Below are 22,845 nucleotides of genomic sequence, written 5' to 3'. Positions count from 1 at the left end.
TTCAAGAAAACAATGAAATGGCGCGCTGTGGTCACCATCTGTTCTGGCTCGTCATGACAGTGTTTTTAGATTTCTCCGGTTACCCTGTCCACACTGCTCTACCCAATCCGGCGTTTTCAAATTTACACACTCTGGAGGACGTTTCTGAAAAGCTCCATTTTCGGGGGACAAAAACGCCGTTTTAGTGTGGACAGAGGGTAAAAACGAAGAGAAAAGGCTTTGGTTACGGATTTATCTGGTGTAGTGTGGACATAGCCTCAGAGAGTGGTTGGTGCGTGGAATGCACTGCCTGAGTCTGTGGTGGAGGCAGATACACTAGTGAAATTTAAGAGACTACTAGACAGGCATATGGAGGAATTTAAGGTGGGGGGGATATATGGGAGGCAGGGTTTAAGGGTCGGTACAGCATTGTGGGCCAAAGGGCCTGTACTGTGCTATGTGCTATGTTGTTCTACATTCTACATGGGCTACTTCAAAAGCTAGATCCTTAAGCATTTTGATCTTATTATTAAGAAAGCCAAATGCAAATTGGCATTGGCATGAACAGACGAGGAAAGTTAGATTGCTTTGACCTAAGTTAAGGGCACTAGCACCAAGACAAAAAGGAAGACGAGGCAATGGCCTCATGTGTTGAAAAACAGTTGTAAAAAATATTAATATTTGGAAAGGAAAAGGGAGGGAACAACAGAAACTGGGTAATGATTGAATACAGAGTATTTGTAGGTAAAATAATTAAGGACCAGGAGAAAATTTAAGTGATAACAAAATTTCTCAGCTTTCTGAAGCCAGAGAAATTAGATGATGCTCAAACATACTTTCGTTTTTAAAATATGAAAAGTCTAAGATACCACATTAGTGAACAAGTTTACATGCCCACACCTAACACTGGAACAGCAATTCCAGTGGGAAATCTGCCTTTTGGACGTGGCAAAGTTTCAGTAACTCTATATCATACAGTATATTCCAATGGAGTAAAATGTTCCAAATGATGTATACTTTTTGAATAAATCAAATTAAATGTATTTCATTATTGTAAATGTTTTCATGTTCTTTTAATTTTAAATGTATCTAATTTTAGATATGATTTATTTTTAATCACTTCGAATGTTTTGAAAAAGTAAAAAGTGGATGATGTAAAAATGTTTCTATATTAACAGTCAGAGGCCTTGCCTTCCACCACACCTCATTATTAAGGCTAGAATCAGCAAAATTAACATTTGCTTTGCTTAATACCAACTCAATCTGCAAGTTACCTTTTAGGAATCTTGCACGAGCTCCCAAGTGCCATTGAAGTGGAACCTGTCCTTTTTGTACAAGTCAAACCTTCCGCAGAAGAGATCCCAATGACTGCAAATCTGAAACTCAGCCCCCTACACTAATTTTGCAGTCACACATCCATCTGCCAAATCATCCCTTTCTTACCATCACTGGTGCGTGGCACAAGCAACAATCCAAAGATTACTACCCTTGAAGTCCTGCTTTTCTGCTTCCACCAGAGCTCAAAATACTCTCTCTTCAGGACCTACCTATATCATTGGAAGCAATATGCACCAAGACTTCTGGCTGTTCACCCCATGCTTTTAAGACTGCCGTGGACCCTATCTGAGACATTGCTGATCCTGGCACCTAGGAGGTAATATACCATCCTGGCGTCTCTTCAACGTTCGCAGAATCCCCCTGGCCTTACCTACTACCCCTCTATATGCAGCACACCATTCTGTCCCATGGTATCCTATCACTAAGCATATCTATCCCTCCTCCCCCTCCCTCACATTCTGTAGGGATCACTCTGTATTCGACTCCCTTCTCCATCCCCGCTTGCCTCCCTTCCTGGCACTTACCTCTGAAAGTGTGACAAGAGCTACACACCTGCTCCTACACCTCCTTCCTCAGCACCTATCAGGAACCAAATCAGTCCTTCAAGGTGAGGCGACGTAACACCTGCGAGTCCGTCAAGGATCCGGTATTGTATCCGGTGTTCCTGCTGTGGCCTCTTCTGCATCGGTGAGAATCAGCACAAATTGGAGGACTGCTTTGTCAAGTACCTTTACTCAGTCAGCCATAAAAAGCAGGATCTCCTGGTGGCTACCCTTTCAATTTGGCTTTCCATTCCCATTCTGAAATGTCTGTCTGTAGCCTCCTCCACTAGCGTGATGAGGCCAAACTCAGGTTGAAGGAGCAACACCTCTTGGTAACCTATAACCTGAGAATTTCTCTGGCTTGGCAATTTCTTCTTTTCTCTTTTTCCATTTTCTAGGCTAGTTACCCTCTCTTCAATTTCTTCTCAGCTGTCCATCACCTCCATCTGGTTCCCCTCCTCCTTCCCTTTCTTCACGGTCCACTGTCCTTCTTTCAGATTTCTTCTAATTCAGCCCTTTACCTCTTACACCCATTACCTCCCAGTTTCTCATTTTATCCCACCCCCTTTCCCCTCACCTGGCATCACCTATCATTTGCCAGCTTGTACACTTTCCCCTCCCCACTTTCTTATCCTGGAGTCCTCCCCCTTCCTTTCCAGTCCCAATGAAAGATCTCAGCCAGATAGTTCCCTCCCAAGATGCTGCCCGATTTGCTGAGTTCCTCCAGCATTGTGTGTGTTGTTTAAGATTTCCAGCATCTACAGAATCCCTTCTGTTTCAGGATTATGACTACGTTTCTTAAAAGTAAAAGATTTATCCCATCAATTCATCTGGTTTGCAAAGAAACCACAATAAAAAGATTCTTAGGGGAGAACAATTTGGTGTGACATTGGTGAAAAGGTCTTGCACAGGTACTTTGTGAGAGCAATCAAGGGGAATTTCAGCTCATTCTTAAGGACAAATCAAAAGGCATAATTAAAACACTAAAAGAAATGATTAATCAAGCAACTAATGATGCTCATGTACATTTTGATCGACAACAGACAGAAGGATGCAACTTATCAAATAATGAAATGTTGGAGTGTAGAAATAAATCACATAATTTAGTATTAAAAACAAACAAAAAAGAATCAAGTTATGTTCAAGCATGTTACTTACATTTAGTGCAATATGAATGATATCTTTTACATCAGACTTTGTGGACAAAGTAATACAGGCTTCAATTCCTTCTTGAGAAAGATACCTGGTTTAAAGAAAAAAATGCACTTACTGAACATTTTATAAACTCCTTTGTAAACATACATTGACTATTTTCTAGCAAATCCAATACATTTCCTTTTGTGGATAAAATTGTAAACTACAAACTATTAGTTTGGATATACTGATCAGCTTTCTTAATCAAGATCTGAGGAATAGATTAGATTAGATTCAACTTTATTGTCACTGTGCCGAGTACAGATACAAAGCCAAATTAAATGCAGTTAGCATCTAACCAGAAGTGCAAAGAATAGTGTTATTTACAAAATAACTGCAAATAAAAAGTGCTACAGCACACAAATACAAAAGTATTGAGAAAGTACAATATGGGTGCAATACTGCTTAGCGCTGTGATGTGAGGATCAGCAATTCACAGCCTCAGGGAAGAAGCTCTTCCTGTGCCTTTACGCCTACCGGATGGGAGGAGAGTAAAAAGTCCATGGTTAGGGTGCGGTGCACCGTTGATAATGCTTTTCGCCCTGCCCGGGCAGCATTTATGGTAAATGTTCTCAATGGTGGGCAATTGGGTGCTGATAATACGCTGGGCAGTTTTCACCACATGCTGCAGTGCTTTGCGGTCCAATACAGGATAATTGCCATACCACACTGAGATGCAGTTGGTGAGTATGCTCTCAACAGCGGTAAAAGTCCGTCAGTATCCTGGGACAGAGGTGAGCTTTCTTGATGCTCCGCAAGAAATAAAGGCACTATTGCACCTTTTTGATCGGGATGGAGGAGTTCAGGGATGAGGTGAGATCCTCGGAAATATGGACACCAAGGAATTTGAAGCTTGATACACGCTCCACTACAGGTCCATTGATGTAGATGGGGACGTGAGTGTGGCTCCTAGCTTGCCTGAAGTCCACAATGATCTCCTTGGTCTTCTGGGTGTTAAGGGCCAGGTTGTTGTCAGCACACCACGCTGCCAGGTGCTGGACCTCATCCCTGTAGGCCGTCTCATCATCACCTCTGATCAGGCCAATCACCGTGGTGTCATCTGCAAACTTGATTCTGGAGTTAGAACCATGTACAGGAACACAGTCATATGTGAAAAGGAGTACAGAAGAGAGCTCAGCACACAGCCCTGAGGCACGCTGGTGTTCAGGGTGAGAGTGGAGGAGGAGAGATTGTCTAACTTAACAGATTGGGGTCTATTAGTCAGAAAGTCCAAGGTCCAATTGCAGAAGGATGAGCTGATACCAAGCTGGCGAAGTTTGGCGATCAGCTTGGGGGGGGGGGGGGGGGGTCACAGTATTGAATGCTGAACTAAAGTCAATGAACAGCATTCTGACGTAAGAGTTGGGGCTGTCCAGGTGGGTCAGGGCAGAGTGAAGTGCCGTGGAGATGGCGTCCTCTGTTGACCTGTTGGTGCGATTGGCAAATTGATGGGGGTCCAGGGTAGTGGGCAGACAGGATTTCGGATATGATCGAACCAATCTCTCAAAGCACTTTGCAATGATGGGGGTGAGCGCAACTGGGCAGAAGTCATTCAGGCCGGTGGCAGCCGAATGCTTTGGCACTGGCACGATGGTGGTGATCTTACAGCTTGTGGGGACAACTGCATGGGCCAGGGACAGATTGAAAATGTCCGTGAAGACCCCGGCCAACTGCCCTGCACAGACTCTGAGCACACGGCCAGGTATTCCATCCAGACCAGCTGCCTTCCGTACATTCACCCTGCTCAGGGTGGTGCAAACATCGGAGGTGGAAAGTGAGAGAGGCAGTTCACCAGGTGAGAGATCCGCTTTGAGGGTGACCTCCTTGTTCTCTCGGTCAAAACTAGTGTAGAAGTAATTGAGCTCATCAGGGAGGGAAGCAGAGCTGAAAGGGGGCACAGTACTAGGTGGTTTGAAGTCTGTAATGACCTGTATGCCATGCCACATGCGCCGGGGGTCCAAGGAGTTGAAATGCTCCTCAATTCTCTGTTTATATATGTGTTTAGCCTGAGAGATCCCCTCCTCAGGTTGGTAATACTTTGCATTACGAAAGTAATTTTGGATTCATCAACTGAAATTAAAATTTAAATAGTTAAAACATTTTAAATGTTAAACTTTGGTATGGATCTGACTGAGGAATATTGGGCAAAAGCATTGAATAGGGTTCATTCCTCATCATCATGTGCTAGACTAGGGCTCATACCATTTAAAGTTTTACACAGGGTGCATTTAAGCCAGGCTTGCTGACATATATCCCGGGACAGAAGCTAGCTGTGACAGGTGTTCCTTCTCTCCGGCTGGTTTAGTGCATGCATTTTGGTCTTGCCCTCGGCTTGATGGCTATTGTGCACTGGTTTTTAAAATTATCAGTGAGGTTTTGGGGGTGACACTGAGACCTTGCCCGCTTATAGCTGTATTTGGTGTGGCAGATGATGGTTTGGGTTTAAATGCAAGCCAGTCGGATATCGTTGCATTTACATCGCTTTTGGCCCATAGGAGCATCTTGACGGTCTGGAGATCTGCCACTCCCCCATCTGCTGCTGCTTGGTTAGAGGACGTAATGTTTTTTCTGAAATTAGACAAGATTAAATTCACTTTGAGGGGGTCTGTGAAAAAGTTCTATTCGAAATGGGGACCTTTCTTGTCATACTTTGGGAGTCTTAAGGAATTACCTACTAGTTGAGGGCATCTGATTGTACTTGGGAAGTTGCCTCTCTTTTAACATGCATATGGTTTACCTCACGGAGTAGTTGATAAACTGTAATACAAGTATATTCTGGATCATCTGACATGTTGTGGATGTGTGTGGGTCTTCATCTTGAAGTAGTGTGAGGGTATGGCTGTGAAATGTCCGTACTTGTATTTGTGAATTGTTGTATTGTAAATACATTAGCTATCATGGTATGTTTGGGCAGGGAGGGTGAGGGGAGGTTTGTTTAGGGGTAAGATATAAAAGCAAAATGGAGGAAAATGTAATCCATTATGTATTCTGTATTGTGTCATTCCTTCAATAATATATTTTTTTAAACATTTTAAATGCTTAATACCAACTATTAGCATAGATTTGTGACTTTAATTTGAAAACTACTTAAAACAGAAGCCTTGTACAACTTTACAGCATTAAGCTGGCCTTGTGTACTGGCCACAAGGAAAAAAGCCCCGAGATGCCGGCTGGAGAAATGAAACATGGTTTCTAATGAAACAAAGTGATTTCTACTTTGCTATTTGACAAGAGCAACCATTTTGCAATAAATACACAAAAGTAAAATAGAAATGCCAATATAATCAAAAGGGCAACCCTGATAACCTCAATTTATGGCCAGATGGAATTATCAGCATTCACCACCACTAATCAATGAAGAAAAATGATGTTTTCAATATGTACCTATACCGTTATCAAAAATCCAATAGTGAATCCTTGCTCTCCTATAGGAACCATCTCCAACTTTTCAACGATCCTTCAAGTTCTCATGTGGAACAGAATTAAGAGTGCTACCAATTCTGGCCAACAGAATGGCATTTTCACAAAGTACAAAAGAATGTTTCTATCTTAGACTTGAGAGAAATCAAACACGAGGTAAATTGATTTTTTTTTTAATTGATGTAACACGCTGTAAGGATTCACTGCAAATGTAATGGCCTCTCTATAATGTTTCACTGCTATGGTAATGGTTTCTCTGAAGCAGCAATGTTTGGGTTATGACTGGAGATAACGGGGCTTTGGAATGTATGCTAGGCAATCAGAGGCATGTTTTTCTTTCTTGCAGGTCTGGGAGCAGGGATTTTGCAGTCTTTTGTAGTCGAGAGATCAAGAGAGGAGACGCAAGTGTAAAGATTTGGTAGACCACTGCACAGAGTGGACGGAACGAGGGTCCAAAGGTCAGCAACGCTCGGGGAAGGTCGATGGGGAATGACTGGATGAATCCGTGATCTCCAACATGCACCTTAGACTGCTTCATTAATATGGGCCCTTTTTATTTTTCTTTTCTTTTCTAACCCTACAGTCAGGTAAAGATTTATAAATTTCAAATGTTTAATTGCATATGGTGTACTGTCTGATATTTTGCAGTTCAGATTTGTAATCAGGCAACACATCACGCAGCATCTACACAAATGAGATTTCTCAGGCTATCTTCCCCTAGACGAACACATCCTTGCCGAACCAATGGTTACATTGAGATTCCCGCATTTCCAAGTCCTCCATAAGCTCAGTTTTTAAGTTCTGGCATTTGGAGCTAATCTCAGTCATCAGTGTTGCCCAATATTATTGATGAACCAAATATGGAGAGTATTACATTTTTGGATTTTTGTAAATATTGAATGCCAAGATAATGTAATCTTTATGGCAGAGTTTGCATATTAAAAAGTGTATGTTCTCATTTGAATTTATCAGCAACCCACAAAGTACATTGAGGCATAAAAATAAAGATCTATGCATTGTAGTACACTCTTCTGTCTGGCCCCAAACACATTCACTCTGACACACATCTATCTGCATGAGGACACCAACCAGGCTGGATCTGAGAAGTGGGAAATAACATCAGCATAATATTGTGACGGATAGGAAATGTGAGGAAGCATTATGATAAACACTGATTCATCAGTTGACAATGCTTGGGCAATTAGAGCAGATCAGAGGCTGAATTCCTGTGGAAGATAGCTTCTAAATTCTCAAATGTCTTAGCATCACCAAGTAACAGATAGTTAAAAGCTTTCTGTTAAGTATTGAATATCTAGGAACTCAAACCAAATTTTTAAGCGGTTAGTCACACAAACTAACTGTTGCCTGACCCTCAAGTTTCAGATTTTATTTGGCTATATACACTGAAAACATTTATGGCTTAAAAGGCCTGTACTTGGCCAGGCCATGCCATGTCAGTAAATAGCAACACTTTACCAAGGTCAAGATGAGTAAAACAAAAACATTTCAGTACGATTTAATTATCATTCCAGCCTGAAACATCAATAGCATCATATTTGTGGCCATGATCAGGTGAAGTATGGAAACACTTTGTACTCAGGCCTGGGTTGGGTACAGACTGGCTATGGTCAGGTTGGGTTGGGCTTCAGGTTTGTAAATTAAACCTCTACAAAGAGGTCAAGTAGTGAGCTATGAGCACAGAAACTGTCATATTTATCAGCCTCTACCAAGGCTCCACAACAAAAGTACAGCAACAAATATTAACCTGCATTTACTTCAGAACCCATTTAATATACATCAGCTCAAATGCAAACCAGAAATGTCCCACTGGTTTGCATTGGAGCTGATTAATCACAACTTAGAAAAAGCAATGAGGCATAGAACACCTTCTGTGGGGTGGAATTTAATTTTGTATTCTTAAACCTGCAATTCCACTCTGCTAATTTGCTTCATTTATCACCTAAATTCTCAAGTCCATGTGCAACATACGATACCAAAGTCCTATTTAGACATCACCTCTAAGCTCTGCAACCAACATTATAGCTTGGTCCAACACAAGTTCCAGTTTAGGTGCTTTTCCTAGATATCAAATGGTTCTCTCCTTCTCCAAAATCGTCAAGCACCACACAACACTTCTGACTAAAAACTGATACATCACTCCAAATCCTTAATTATAAACATTTTGTCCGACATCAAAAAATGAAAGATCTCCTCTTAACTGGACAAAATCACTGGTCATCTACGTGGACTTTTGTAAGCTGTTTGACCATTTTAATGTAAAAACCTACTGGATCATGACATTTCACATTGAACAAAACACCACATATGAGAAGCAGCAAAGGATAATAGTATGCAAAATTTTAGTGACCGGGAGGGCTATCTATCAGTTCTCGAAGGCTTTGTTTTTGATATTTTAATACCAAGCACTTAAATGTATGAGTCAAAAATCAAGAGGTTTGCCAATAACAGCAAAACTAGCCATGGGAAATAAAGTTTTACCCAGAAAACAGACAGGTCAATTAAATAGGTACAAGCCTGGCAAACAGAATTTAATCCAGAATGCAATCATCTTGATGGAGAGGGCAAGAAAGAAGTAGTAAATAATTATAATACTAAGAAAGCAAAAGAAAAAAAATGCGTGCATCTACAGATCCTTAAAGATTGCAAAATATAACAAGATGATAAAAAACAAATTACATAAAATGCTGAGAACAAAATAAAAAGCAAATATTGGAATTACTTGGCAGATTGGGCACCATGTTTGGGAAAAACAAATGCATGGCATTTCTGGTTTATAATGTTTTAAAGTTTTAATCAGGTGATTACAATACCACATGCAATCATTGGATTAAATGGACAGGGCACACAGTAAAAGAGCAGAGATGTCATGCTAATTCTGATTTAAATAATAATTTGACCATAGCTAATAGCATACAATTCTGGTCACCATGCAATAGAAACATTAAAATGGAAGTGCAGACTAGGCTAAAGAACACATGCCCTGGGCAAGAGAATTCTAGCTTCAACAGAGGACGACCAGGTTTGGTGTTCTTTGGAACAATTCTGAGCATTGAATGAAGATTTAAATGAAATGTACAAAATTAGTTAAGGACTACACAAGCTGAACAGTAACAACCCATTTCTTTGAGGCAAGGGCAAAACAATTTCACTCAAAGAATACTCTGGATCTACAACAAACTTCTAAAGGACAATAGCAGCAAGTTCTCTCATTGCATGTAAAGGCTTTGAGCACTTGAAGAACCATTATATTCTAACTAATAGTTCAAGTGCTAGCCAAAATATCCTACCCAAAATTATTTGTATGGCAGGTTTGGCTATGACGTTGAATCTATGCTGTGAATTTCCCATAAAGTCTCATCCTCTACCTCACTTCAACATTCTTCACTACTTCTGACCACTGTCTTTGCATGGAAATAAAGAGTTATTCAGGTCTTTAGCACAGATCTTCCAAGTACTAATCTAAGTTTGATCTGTCAATTTGTTTATATAACTATAAAAATAATGATATAATACTTCAATAGAACCACCTGCAAATCTTTCCTTAAACTTCTTTACTCTTAAGAACAATAGTTTCTTTCATCTCACTATGAAACAAAAGCATTGCATTCTCCAAAATCATTCTACTAAATCTCCCTCACATAAAGAAAATTATTTTTTTCTGGAAATGGTCACATGCTCCCAGTAGGGACTAATTAGTGGTCCAAGGACAAACAAATCCATTATTTTTTAACTCTCGCTTTGCAAAAAAATATTTACAACTTTTCCTGCATTTCCAAATATTTTGTTAACCCTAAGTATTTCTAAACACTTTTTACATTTGCACAATTTTGTCACTCGTCTTTCATCCATAACTACATCTGCCATGCCTATAGTTTCCACAAATTTGAGTGTTGTTAATAAGTTGCATGGCATCACACAATGTCTCCAATGCCAAGCTCCAAATCATCTGAACACCAATTATGCAGAATACAAGCTTGTAGTTCAGATGGGGGGGGAAATCAGATTAAAAATGTGTGAAAATGACCTATAGAGGAACACTACTGTACATGTCTCTTCAATCTAATAAATATTTAACCCCTCCTAAAGGAAAATGCTACATCACATACAAATAAAGGATGAAACTTACTTTTATACAACACCTTTTGCAACCTAAAATTGCTCACATGGAAGTTACAACAAATTAATCTTAAAGGTGTCACGACAGGTGAAGACAGAAATACAGCAGACATTTGTGCACACAAGATATTTCAATAATCTTCATGTGGTGAAAACTGTAGTCCATGACATTGGTCACAGGAACCAAATGACTTGCCATCCAAAATGGTGCATTTACAAGGACAGGTGTATAAAAAGGGCCCATAGGATCATTGGGAACCCAAGCCATCGCAACTACAATCTAATCCAGCTGCTACCATCCGGGAAGCGGTACCGCAGCATAAAGGCCAGGTCAAACAGGCTCCGGGACAGCTTCTTCCACCAGGCCATCAGACTGATGAACTCACGCTGACTTAAGTGTACTCTATATTATATTGACTGTTCTATTATAAATTACTGTGATTGGACATTTAGATGGAGATATAACGTAAAGATTTTTATTCATGTATGTGAAGGATGTAAGAAATAAGTCAATTCAATTCAAAAAGTGGTGACGACATCAGCACAAATTTTCCTCAATGCTGCACAGGAATGTCAGCTGGAAATAAGTGCTCAACACTGACTACATTACACTTACAGATAACAGTTTGCTTCAGAGTCAATGTTCAAATATTAACTTCACTGTATTTTTCACCACACAGTTGCCTCTTGCATAAAAATTTTAACCTCCCCAGATCTTGAGCTTTCAGAATTACAGTAAGAACTTTCCATTCATGCTTCAAAGCTTTATAGCGATTTTTTTTTTTAAAGGACAAATATGTTCCCCTCCAGAAAAAAATTAATTAATATCCAAAATGGCATTGGTGACCTATGGTGATATTTTGTGGGCAATTCACAAAACTACTATATATAATTCTGAACTGTAATCACTGCAAAATGCAGCCTGTAATTTCCCTTTAAGAAATATACTTTTGAACTGTCTAAATAAGCTCGTGATTTTACCATCTCCTGAAGTATACAGCGAACTTGACTCTCAAGAATGCAGGCAAGGCCATTGCTTTGGCTGGACTCCATGCTGAGTCCTGAGATCAGGAAACAAAACTATGCTCAGCTCCGCTACTCTGCGCCGAATAAAACATTGAGCCAGATGAAAGCTGCAAGGCCCAAGAGGGGAAAACGAACCAGTGTTCAACGTTGTCTAACTGCACTTGACTCATCTTCCCCTCTTCTCGCTACCATCATCAAGCACGAGATACAGGAGTCTTGGGCGCCATGCCCCTAAGTTCAGTAGTTGTTACCTTGCAGTCTTCAGGACCAGCTTCACTCCCCTCAGTGCTGCACTGATTCCACAGCCTGTGGATTCACTTTCAGGGACTCTGCAGCTCATATTCTGTGTATTATTTGTTCATTTTTCTCCCCACTATTTGCACAGTAATTTGTGCTCTTTTGCAAATGGGTGTTTGGCAGTCTTTGTTGTGATCAGTTTTTGGTGGATTCTATTGTTTTCCTGTAAGCAGATGAATCTCAAAGCATGTATATGATATACATGCTTTTATAATAAATATGAACTTCGAACTTTAATTTTGAGTTTCCAATATTTTCTCTCGTTTCTTCAGAGTATAAAGAAAGATGTATTACAGAAAATCCTACATTGGACCAATTGAAAGGTCTCAACCTGAAATGACAACTTTCCTTGGAATTTCACTGTCTATTTCCCTCCATAGATGCTACCTGACCTGCTGACTTCCTCCTGCCACTATTTTGTCAGTTTTCAGCATCTGCAGTTTCTATCTCTCCAATACCAGATTGAATATTTGATGCTTAGCTTTATCCAATGCTTAGCAGGAAATCATTCCTGGGGTTTAACAGTATTAACTTTGTGATGTCATTCTCATATTTTAACAAAAGGCTACTGCTGTATGATAACTACAACATACTCAAGTTAATTGATGACACACTGTCGTAGGGTGAATCAAAGGTGGTGATGAATCAGCATATAGGAGGGAGACTGAAAATCTGGCTGGGCTATGTCTTAACAACAACCTCTTACTCAATGTCAGCAAGACCAAGGAACTGATTATTGGCTTCAGCAGAAGGAAGCCAGAGGTCCAAGAGCCAGTCCACCTCTGATCCCCCAATGAGGAGAGGGTCAGCAATTTTAAATTCCTCAGTGTTAATATTTCAGAGAACCTATCCTGGGCCCAGCATACAAATGCAATTACAAAGAAACCACGGAAGCGCCTCTACTTCTTTCGAAGTTTGCGAAGATTCAGCATAACATCTAAAGCTTTGACAAACTTCTAGAGATGTGTAGCAGATAGCATGTTGACTGGCTGCATCACAGCCTGGTATGGTAACACCAATGCCCCTTTACAGAAAATCCTATAAAAAGTGGTGGTATGGTCCAATCCACCACAGGTAAAGCCCTCCCCACCACTGAGCACATCTACACAAAAGCACTGCAGGAAAGCAGCATCCATCATCAGGAACTCCTACCAGCCAGGTCATGCTCTCCTCTTGCTGCTGCAATCAGTAAGGTGATACATGAACCTCCGGACTCACACCACCAGGTTCAGGAATAGTTATTACCCTCAACCATCAGTCTTTTGAACCAAAAGGGATAACTTCACTTGCCCCATCATTGAAATGTTCCCACAATCTATGGACTTTCAAGGAGTCTTCATTCCAAGTTCTCAATATTTATTGCTTATTTATTATTCTTTCTATTTGTATTTGCAGTTTGCTGCCTTTTGCAGACTGGTTGAACACTCAAGTTGATGTAGTCTTTCACTGAATCTATTATGGATTTATTGAGTCTGCCCGTAAGATGAATCTCAGGGTTGTACATGTACAGTACTTTGATACTAAACTTACTTTGAACAAAACAAAGAAAAAAACTAGTAAGGCTACCATCAAGTTCAAACAAGGCAAGGTGACTTCTAGCCAGGTGGAACTTAAAGTCATCCTCCAAAACACTCCAGACAAATAAAGCAAAATTTTATGCTAAGTATCTTGTCTTACAAGATCCATCAGCGAAGAACAGGTGGGAGCCCTCAACAATGACTCCAGACCAGATGACGTGCCGTGGTATCAGGTTAAATATAGACAAGGAAAGCTTGTTCTGATCACCAAGTTTCATCTTCACCATCAAACGCTTCAAGGCCTGTCATCTTCTACCTCGACCTCTGACATCAGGCCAAGATAACTTCAAATGGCCAGCATAAGACACGCCTAAAAATGAAGTGCCAACCTAGTGAAGTTGAATGCAGCCAAAAACATCAGAACAGAGCTCTGTGCTCTCAATTATCCACCATCTTTAACAAACAACAGATAATAGAAAGGGAAGGCTCCATGAACATCTCAGTATCAGACTTATTCTCACTCAGATATATGATGAAATTTAAAGATCAAAGTAAACATACTATCAAAGCACACATCACCATATACAACCCAGATATTTATTTTCTTGCGGGCATACACAGCAACTTGCAAAATAAAAAGTAGAATCAAAGACTGGACTCCATAGCATGGACAAACAACCAATAAGCAAAATACAAAACTTGCTGTTAGTGACAAAAATAATAATACAAAAGAGGATCAGCGAGATAGCTTCATGGACCTTTCAAAAATCTGATGGCGGAGAAGCTGTTTCTGAAACATCTTCGTTCTCCTGTATCTCCACCCCAATGAAAGTCATGATAAGAGGGTATGTTCCAGTGGTGAGGGCCTTAAACAAGGCACGTCGCCTTCTTGAGGCACCACTTTTCGAAGATGTCCTTGATGTTGGGGAGATTTATGTCCACGATGGAGGTCAAAGTCAATTGGATTGAATTGACTTTATTTCTTACATCCTTCACATTCATGAGTAAAAATCTTTACGTTACGTCTCAATCTAAATGTGCCATGTGCAATCATAGTAATTTATAATAATTTATAGTAAGTAGAACAGTCAATGCAATATAGAGTACACTCAAATCAGTGCAAGTTCATCAGTCTGATGACCTGGTGGAAGAAACTGTCACGGGGCCTGTTGGTCCTGGCTTTTATGTTGCGGTACCGCTTCCCGGATGGTAGCAGCTGGAATAGATTGTGGTTGGGATGGCTTGGGTCCCAATGATCCTACGGGCCCTTTTTACAAACCTGTCCTCGTAAGTGTCCTGACTCATGGGAAGTTCACAACTACAGATGCACTGGGCTGTCCGCACCACTCTCTGCAGAGTCCTATGATTAAGGGAGGTACAGTTCCCGTACCAGGCAATGATGCAGCCAATCAGATGATCTCGTTGTGCCCCTGTAGAAAGTTCTTAGGATTTGGGGGCCCATACCAAACTTACTCAACCATCTGAGGTGAAAGGGGCGCAGTTGTGCCTTTTTCCACCACACAGCTGGTACATACAGACCACGTGAGATCCTCAGTGATGTTGGCGCCGAGGAACTTCAAGCTGTTCACCCTCTCAACTCCAGATCCATTGATGTCAATAGGGGTTAGCACATCTCCATTCCTCCTGTAAACCACAACCAGCTCCTTTGTTTTTGTGACAATGAGGTACAGGTTGTTTTCTTGACACCACTGTGTCAGAGGGATGACTTCTTCCCTGTAGACCACCTCATTATTGTTTGAGATAAAGCCAATCAATGTAGTGTTGTCAGCAAATTTAATTAGCAGATTAGAGTTGTGAGTGGCGATACAGTCATGGGTGTACAGGGAGCAAAGGAGGTGACTCAGTACACAGCCCTGAGGGGCTCCTGTAAGGTACATATACATCCCTACGTACCACTGAGATTCACAAAAAAATACAATACAATGAAATAGAATGAAAACAAAAACAATCATAGATATACAAACTGATAAGAGTTGGAGTGCTTAAAAGTGAGTCCAGATGTTGTGGAATCAGTTCAGTGTTGAGTTGAGTGAAGTTATCCATGCCAGTTCAGGAGCCTGATAGTTGCAGAGTAATAATGGCTCGTAAAACTGGTGGTGTGGGACCCAAGACTCCTGTACCTCTTCCCTGATAGAAGTAGAGAGAAGAGAGCATGCTTTGGATGACAAGGTTCTTTGATGACGGATTCTATTTTCATGTAACAACATTCTTTTTAAATGTGCTCAATGGTGGGGAGAGCTTTGCTTATGACGCACTGGGCTGTATCCACCATCTTCTGTAGTGTTTTTCTGTTCCTGAGCACTGGTATTTCCATACCAGGTCATGGTGCAAACAGTTAGGATATTCTCCACTGTTCACATTTTAGATGATATGCTGAATCTATACAAAACTTCAATGAAAGTAGAGGTCTATCGCACCTTTATGATGGCAGTTACGTACAGGTCCTAGAACAGAACCTCTGATATGATAGCACCAAAGATTTAAAATTACTGACCCTCAACTTCCAATCCCCAGAAGAGGACAGGTTCACAGAAGTGGCTGAGTATAAAACCCTCTGCAGTCTCTTTCAATCCTGTGCATCAGTACTTCCATGCTAGGTGGTGTTGAAACCAGAATGCTCCCCACCATACATTTGTAGAAATTTACTAGTTTTTGGTAACAAATCTCTTCAAACTCCTAATGCAGTACAGCCACATGGCATGCCTTCTTCATGATGAGTTCTTGACTCCCAGGAATTTGAAGCTGCTCACCCTTCCCGCTGTTGACCATTCAAAAATGTCTGTTGTGTTCTCTCAACTTTGCCTTCCTGAAGTCAGTCAATTCCTTGGTCCTGCTGACACAGTGCTGGTTGTTGTAACACCACTCAATCAATCGTGTTTCTGTATGCCTTGTCATCAGTGAATTTATCAACAGTAGAGACCGTATACTCGATACTGTCTGAATATAGACAGAGTGGTGCAGTGGACTGAGCACGCCTCCTTCGGGTGCACCTCTACTGATTGTCAGCAAGGAAAAGTTATTCCCCATCCAGACTGACTGTGGTCTCAGTCAAGGATCCATGTGAGTCACCAATAGAAGGCTGAAGCGTTCACAAGTACTCAAGGATGGATGATCCATCTTAATTTACTACCAACAAAATCAGAAGTCGAACCTCCAGCAAATCTGATATGCTTCATGGGACATCAAGAAACAAACAAGCATAGGATGCAAAAGCTATGAACAAAAAATTACACAGTATCTCAGCTGTCAGACTGAAGACATGCACTCTCAAAGAATCCAGACCCTGGCCAAATTCTGCTAGTTGTGTTCAAATGCTGTTATCTCCCCAACAAACTCCCTAAGCACATCCAAGTCACAAGATGCTGGTCGAGTACATTTTAGCTGATTATCACATACAGTCAGCCCTCCTTATCCGCAAGGGATTGGTTCCAGGACCCTTCGTGGATACCAAAAAACAGAGATGCACAAATCCCTTATTCAACCTCAATGCAGTGGACCTTGGGACCCAGCGGAACCCCAGACCTTATTTAACCTGTCTCAGTGTGGTGGACATTAGGACCCGGCGGCACAGCTTTGAATCTGCAGTGTTTCTGTTCACGAAAATAATCACGATTGAAAATAAAATGGAAATAATAAAGCAATCGGAAAGAGGTGAAACGCCATCCATCATTGGGAAAGCGTTAGGCTACAGTCGGTTAACAATCAGAACAATTTTAAAGGATAAAGCGAGAAAGGCCCTGCCCCGATGAAAGCTACAATTATTACTAAGCAATGCAGTGGTTTAATTATTGGGTTTTGGGGTTTTGAGTTTTTGATCCTCCACATCAAACAGGCATGGAAGGAAAGCACACTCGGGAGCAGTCTGTCACTGGATCGAACTCAGGAACTTCCGTTCCCGAGCCCGGCGCTGAAACATACGTTCTTAAGTGTTTTCTATGCATAGAAAGGTAAAATATATACTATATACTAAGACAAACGTTTGACTAACTGACACTAAATAATACCGGATGTAGCTGTTCCGACTTCCTTGGTAAAAGAACTTCAGTTTTTTTTCCATCCCGATCCACAGTAACCAACACACATCCTCCTATATACTTGAAATCATTTCTAGATTACTTATAATACCTTATACAATGTAAATGCTATGTAAAACAGTTGTTATACTGCATTGATTAGGGAATAATTATAAAAAGTCTGTACATGCTCAAACAAGTGCTGGAAGAGCACTTCCGGGTTTTCTTGATCCGCGGTTCCGGATTCTTGATTCCGGTCGAAATCATGCATGGGGAACTCGCAGATAAGGAGGGCCGACTGCATTCCACTCTCAGTTATCAGCAGGACAATAAAACACAACAACAGAGCTAGCAAAAATCACAATTTACTCACAATGCTGAGTTTAAGTATCACCAAAACTATTCAGGTTCCAAACTCCTCACAAACTTCATGCAAACATGAATCAATGTTGAATTTCAAGATATGGTTGGAATAATTGGCCTTAAGTGAGGCAGCAAAGACCCCTGATAAAAACTGAAGTAATGGACAACTTCAGCATCCAGAAATCAAATACTGCACAAGTGGAAATAATTGTGATGGCTCATGATTTCTTCGCCTCAGTACTGTACTTCCTTAGAAGGTTGGCGTCATTCAATGTCTGTAGTGAGATGCTGAAGATGTTCTATAGGTCAGTTGTGGAGAGCGCCCTCTTCTTTGTGGTGGCGTGTTGGGGAGGAAGCATTAAGAAGAGGGACGCCTCACGTCTTAATAAGCTGGTAAGGAAGGCGGGCTCTGTCGTGGGCAAAGTACTGGAGAGTTTAACATCGGTAGCTGAGCGAAGGGCGCTGAGTAGGCTACGGTCAATTATGGAAAACTCTGAACATCCTCTACATAGCACCATCCAGAGACAGAGAAGCAGTTTCAGCGACAGGTTACTATCGATGCAATGCTCCTCAGACAGGATGAAGAGGTCAATACTCTCCAATGCCATTAGGCTTTACAATTCTACCACCAGGACTTAAGAACTTTTTAAAAGCTATTATTAATGCTTTTTGAGATAGTGATTTAGATGCATATCATATTTTTTACTGAGTTAAGTATTGTATGTAATTAGTTTTGCTACAACAAGTGTATGGGACATTGGAAAAAAAGTTGAATTTCCCCATGGGGATGAATAAAGTATCTATCTATCTATCTATCTCTTCAAACTCCTAATAAAGTTCAGCCGCTGTCTTGCCTTCTTTATAACTGCATTGATATGTTGGGACCAGGTTATATCCTCAGATCTTGGTGTCTAGGAACTTGAAACTGCTCACTCTCTCCACTTCTGATCCCTCTGAGAATTGGCATGTGTTCCTTCGTCTCACCTTTCCTGAAGTCCACAATCAGCTCTTTCGTCTGTTACATACCCCGTGGGTATCTTGTCACCTTCTTATGACCACGATGTAATTGAGTATCTTGTGAGCATGATGTAATTGTCTTTTGATGGTGGGATGATGTAATTTTCCCACCAGTGTGGGGTCACGTGATGGCATGTTCCAACAGGTATACAAGGGGTTGTCACGGGGTTAGCTCGTTAATTAGTTCATTAGTTTTGCTATGTATTCATCTCATGACGCAGTTTTGTTTTAAAGTGGAGTTTTACTTTCTATTTTAAGGTGGAAACGTTATTGCCAGCAGTTTCGCCAATCGCTGCCAGTTTTTGTCTGTACACCATTGCCTTACCTCTACAGTCTAGTATCGGAGAGTGAAGACCTTACCAAAGTACGGGAACCCAAAGGATTGAGTAAAGTTGGTGTAAAGGATCAACCTTTTTGAATCTTCATTCAGGAATAGTGGCCTGTTACTGAGATAACCTCTGTAAGAAAAGGAAGGTTTGTGCAGTGTTCACCCTCCAACAAAAAGGTCAGTTCTTTTAAGTTGTTTTATTTCCCTCATCATGATCCTTTGGACAAGGCATCTCTCAGCTGGATCAGCAGTAACGTCACGTTTTCGAAGAAATCAATTCTCAATTAAGTCTCTCCTTACTGACTGTATAAATCACTTGGACTTTTGAATTTACCAGTTTAAGACTATGTTCGAATTTACCACTTTAAGAACCATTCCAAGGTTTGGCTGTTTGTTAAATTGCCATATAGCAGTTAACTTCCGGTAAGTTAGTCATTTGTTTACTTTTTACTTTTGTTGAACAGAGTTTAATAAATGCTTATGTTTGTTTATACAAACTGAATCAATTCTATAGTCATTGTTGCCGACCACGTAACATGTCTTACTGACGGTGAGTGGCAGGTTGTTGCTGCGACACCACTCCACTAGTTGGCATATCTCACTCCTGTATGTCCTCTCGTCACCACCTGAGATTCTACCAACAATGGCTGAATCATCAACAAATTTATAGATTGTATTTGAGCTATGCCTAGCCACACAGTCATGGGTTTAGAGAGAGTAGAGCAGTGGGCTCAGCACACACCAGCGGTGCACCAGTGTTGATCGTCAGCACAGAGAAGATATTATCACCAATTCGCACCACTTCCAGTTAGGAAGTCAAGGATCCAATTGCAGAGGGAGGTACAGAGGCCCAGGTTCTGCAACTTCTCAATCAGCATTGTGGGAATGATGGTACTGAATGCTGAGCTATAGTCGATGAACATCATCCTAACACAGGTGTGTGTGCTGTCCAAATGGTCCAAAGCAGTGTAAACAGCCATTGAGATTACATCTGCTGTTGACATATTGTAGCAAAAAGCAAATTGCAATGCGTCCGCATCCTTGCTGAGGCAGGACCTGATAATCATCTTCACCACCTACTTTAGAATTTTCTGCTAACTTAGCAAGGCCTTGTACATTCTCATCCAAATTATTGATGTAAATGATAAACAGCAAAGGGCATGCAGTCCACAAAACCAACTTCCACCATCAACTTTTGCTTCCAATCAGCAAGTCAGTTTGGTGTACAATTAGTGAGCTCTCCCTGGAACCCATTTGATCTAACTTTCCATGACTGGCTACCACACAAAACCAAATCAAAGACCTTACTATAGTCCATTGAGATGGTATCCACTGCCCCAACCTCATCTACCCTTTTGGTTATTTCTTCAAAACTCAAATCTTGTCCTTTTCCACCACTTATGGGCCCTAAATATTCCTCCATAACTTAAGAAACAAACACAGATTGAACAACCAACCTTCAGAAACGTCTTCCTGTTGCTTATCACGTTAATCTTCCATTCTAACCAACAAACATGTGGGGCTTCCTACATTTCCAACAGAGCCACTATAAGTGCAATGGAGTATTCTTCACTTTCTAACCAGATCCATCTCAACCTTCAGGGCAATATTAAATTCAACTTTTTTAATCAGCTGGCTTTTTCCTGTGTGCACCTCAGCTGCTGGAATACATCCCTAACATTGTTTATTTTCCTCCACAAATGCTGCCTAACTTGTTAAGTATTTCCAATAGACTCTTCTATCCACCATCCCCCTCCCCACCTTCCCATTTTAAGATCGGTCGGTGACAATACAGTCAAACATAGGTAGCAAACTGCAAAACAACTTGATCACTCCTGATGAAGGGTTTCGTCCCGAAACGTTGTCACTACCTCCTCCCATAGATGCTGTCTGGCCTGCTGAGTTCTGCCAGCATTTTGTGTTTTTAACTTGATCTTCACTCGTTTGAAGGAGGAATTCTGACCAGGACATAAAACCAGGTGCCTTCAAAATTGGCAAATTACGTAAAGGAATAAAGAATACAAACGAAATATAAAAATGTTCAGTTAAGTAAATATTTGCTGGGAAATCAAGTAATAAACCGACTGCTGACTGGGTGAGACGGAAGCAAAGGTGGAGGAACATTGGCAAAACCCTTTACTTACCACTGCTACAAGAATAACTAAACCAAGCTCGGTTTAACATCACAAAACAGCTGCCAGCGGAATGTAAACTCACCACCCTAAGTGTGTGTCATGGGAGAGGATCTGTCATTGAGCCAAACTGGCACAGACTTCACGAACACTACAGGAGCAAAAGTCCGCATTCACAAACAAACTCTGCAAAGATTGTTGCACGAATGAAACCAACAGCAACGCTTCTGCACCCAATGGTGGTAACGGGGCTGCTGGATGCACGGTGCCCACCGCAGCCCCGCGGCGCTCCTCTCCGCTCCACACAGCACTCACCAGCCTTCCCGGGCCAGAGCCGGGCCCACGTCCGCCATCTTTACCAAGCCGCCTCTTGCATAAACGCAGCAAACCCGGTACACGGAACGTCGGCAGGCTGCCAGTCACAACGGGGCACCGAGAAGCAACGCGCGAACCTCATATTAAAAGGCAGAGAGCAGGAGGCCGAGCACGCAGGCCTCGGCCCACCGACCACGTCCCCCCCACAAACTCTCGCAGCCACGTCACTACGCACGAAAACGGCGCCGTCACGTCACGGGCGCGATCATGATTGACGGCGAAATTACCCAATTGACGCAGGAGATTCGCACATGCTCAAGGCCATTCATAATTACCACCTGCCCGCTTACTGACAGGAAGGGGAGGGAGTAGAGACGACAGGAAGTGACAGAGGTGGTACAGGGTAATAGGAATGTCTAGAGGCGGGAGAATGGCAAGTTTCTCGGGAACAGAAGCGGCCGATTCATAATTATACTGGCTTACTGTATCGTTCAATGATGAAGGCAGTAGGCAGGATTGAAATAAAAGGAGTTGAAGGTTTAGATGAGTTTTGAATGTGGACCTGTTACTGATGTTAATCTAATTAGACTAATCAAGCATTAGGAAATATCGTGGCGCAAAACCTTCGTATTTTGTGAAGGTAGAAATGGAAGAAAGCTTTGGAGTTAAAGAGCTATGGGAAAGGAAAGTAACACCAAGAAACTATATTGAATGGCATTGACTTTGGAGTGTAATCTCTGGAGTGCCATTAGATGTATCCACGCACCAAGTTAAAAATCATTTAGTTGGGGGAACGTTGTGGATGTTAAACGCTTAAAGGGGATTTGTGGTGGAGTTAGAACAAACAGCTTAAATTTGGTGGGGGAGAAAACGATGTCGGTTGGGATTAATTTAGGTTATGTCCTTCGAGTCTATGTGCACAATCCCTTCTGTTTTCAGTCCCAGAAGTTTGGTCATGTAGCAGCTGTGTATAAGGGTTAAAAAGTAGTGTGGTAGATGTGGTGGTGAACATGATAATGGCATTTGTGGAGAAGGCAACAGGCTAAATTGTAGTAATTGTGGAGGAGAACATGGTTGTGCTTACACAGGCTGACCTATTTATAAGAAAGCTGTGGAAGTGCAATGTGTTTGGGTGGAAATGGACATATTGTAAATGGAATTTTGTAAATATTGTAAATGGACATATAGTAAATGGAACTTATTAAT

At 41.3% G+C, this 22,845-nt stretch overlaps 1 protein-coding gene across 5 annotated transcripts in view; it reads right to left on the bottom strand.

Moving 5' to 3' along the window:
* The window catches only part of tdrd3 (tudor domain containing 3), an 86,460-nt gene extending 64,585 nt beyond the window's left edge, over window positions 1-21,875 (bottom strand). For 2 of the 5 annotated variants that reach the window (XR_012098683.1, XM_073043218.1), the window contains exons 1-2: window positions 21,640-21,875; window positions 3,018-3,102 (exon numbers count right to left, since the gene is read on the bottom strand). Coding sequence is in view for 2 of the 5 variants with exons in the window: in XM_073043218.1 (XP_072899319.1) it covers window positions 3,018-3,102; window positions 21,640-21,677 (123 nt within the window). In the remaining 3 variants the exon portion in view is untranslated. The other 3 variants (XM_073043217.1, XM_073043220.1, XM_073043219.1) reach the window with 3 other exon arrangements.
* Window positions 21,876-22,845: the final 970 nt, after the last annotated feature.

Source organism: Hemitrygon akajei, chromosome 4, assembly GCF_048418815.1.
Source record: "Hemitrygon akajei chromosome 4, sHemAka1.3, whole genome shotgun sequence".
Classification (NCBI taxonomy): Eukaryota; Metazoa; Chordata; class Chondrichthyes; order Myliobatiformes; family Dasyatidae; genus Hemitrygon; species Hemitrygon akajei.
Note: the sequence above shows the minus strand (reverse complement) of the source record. Positions and strands in the feature narration are given on the sequence as shown.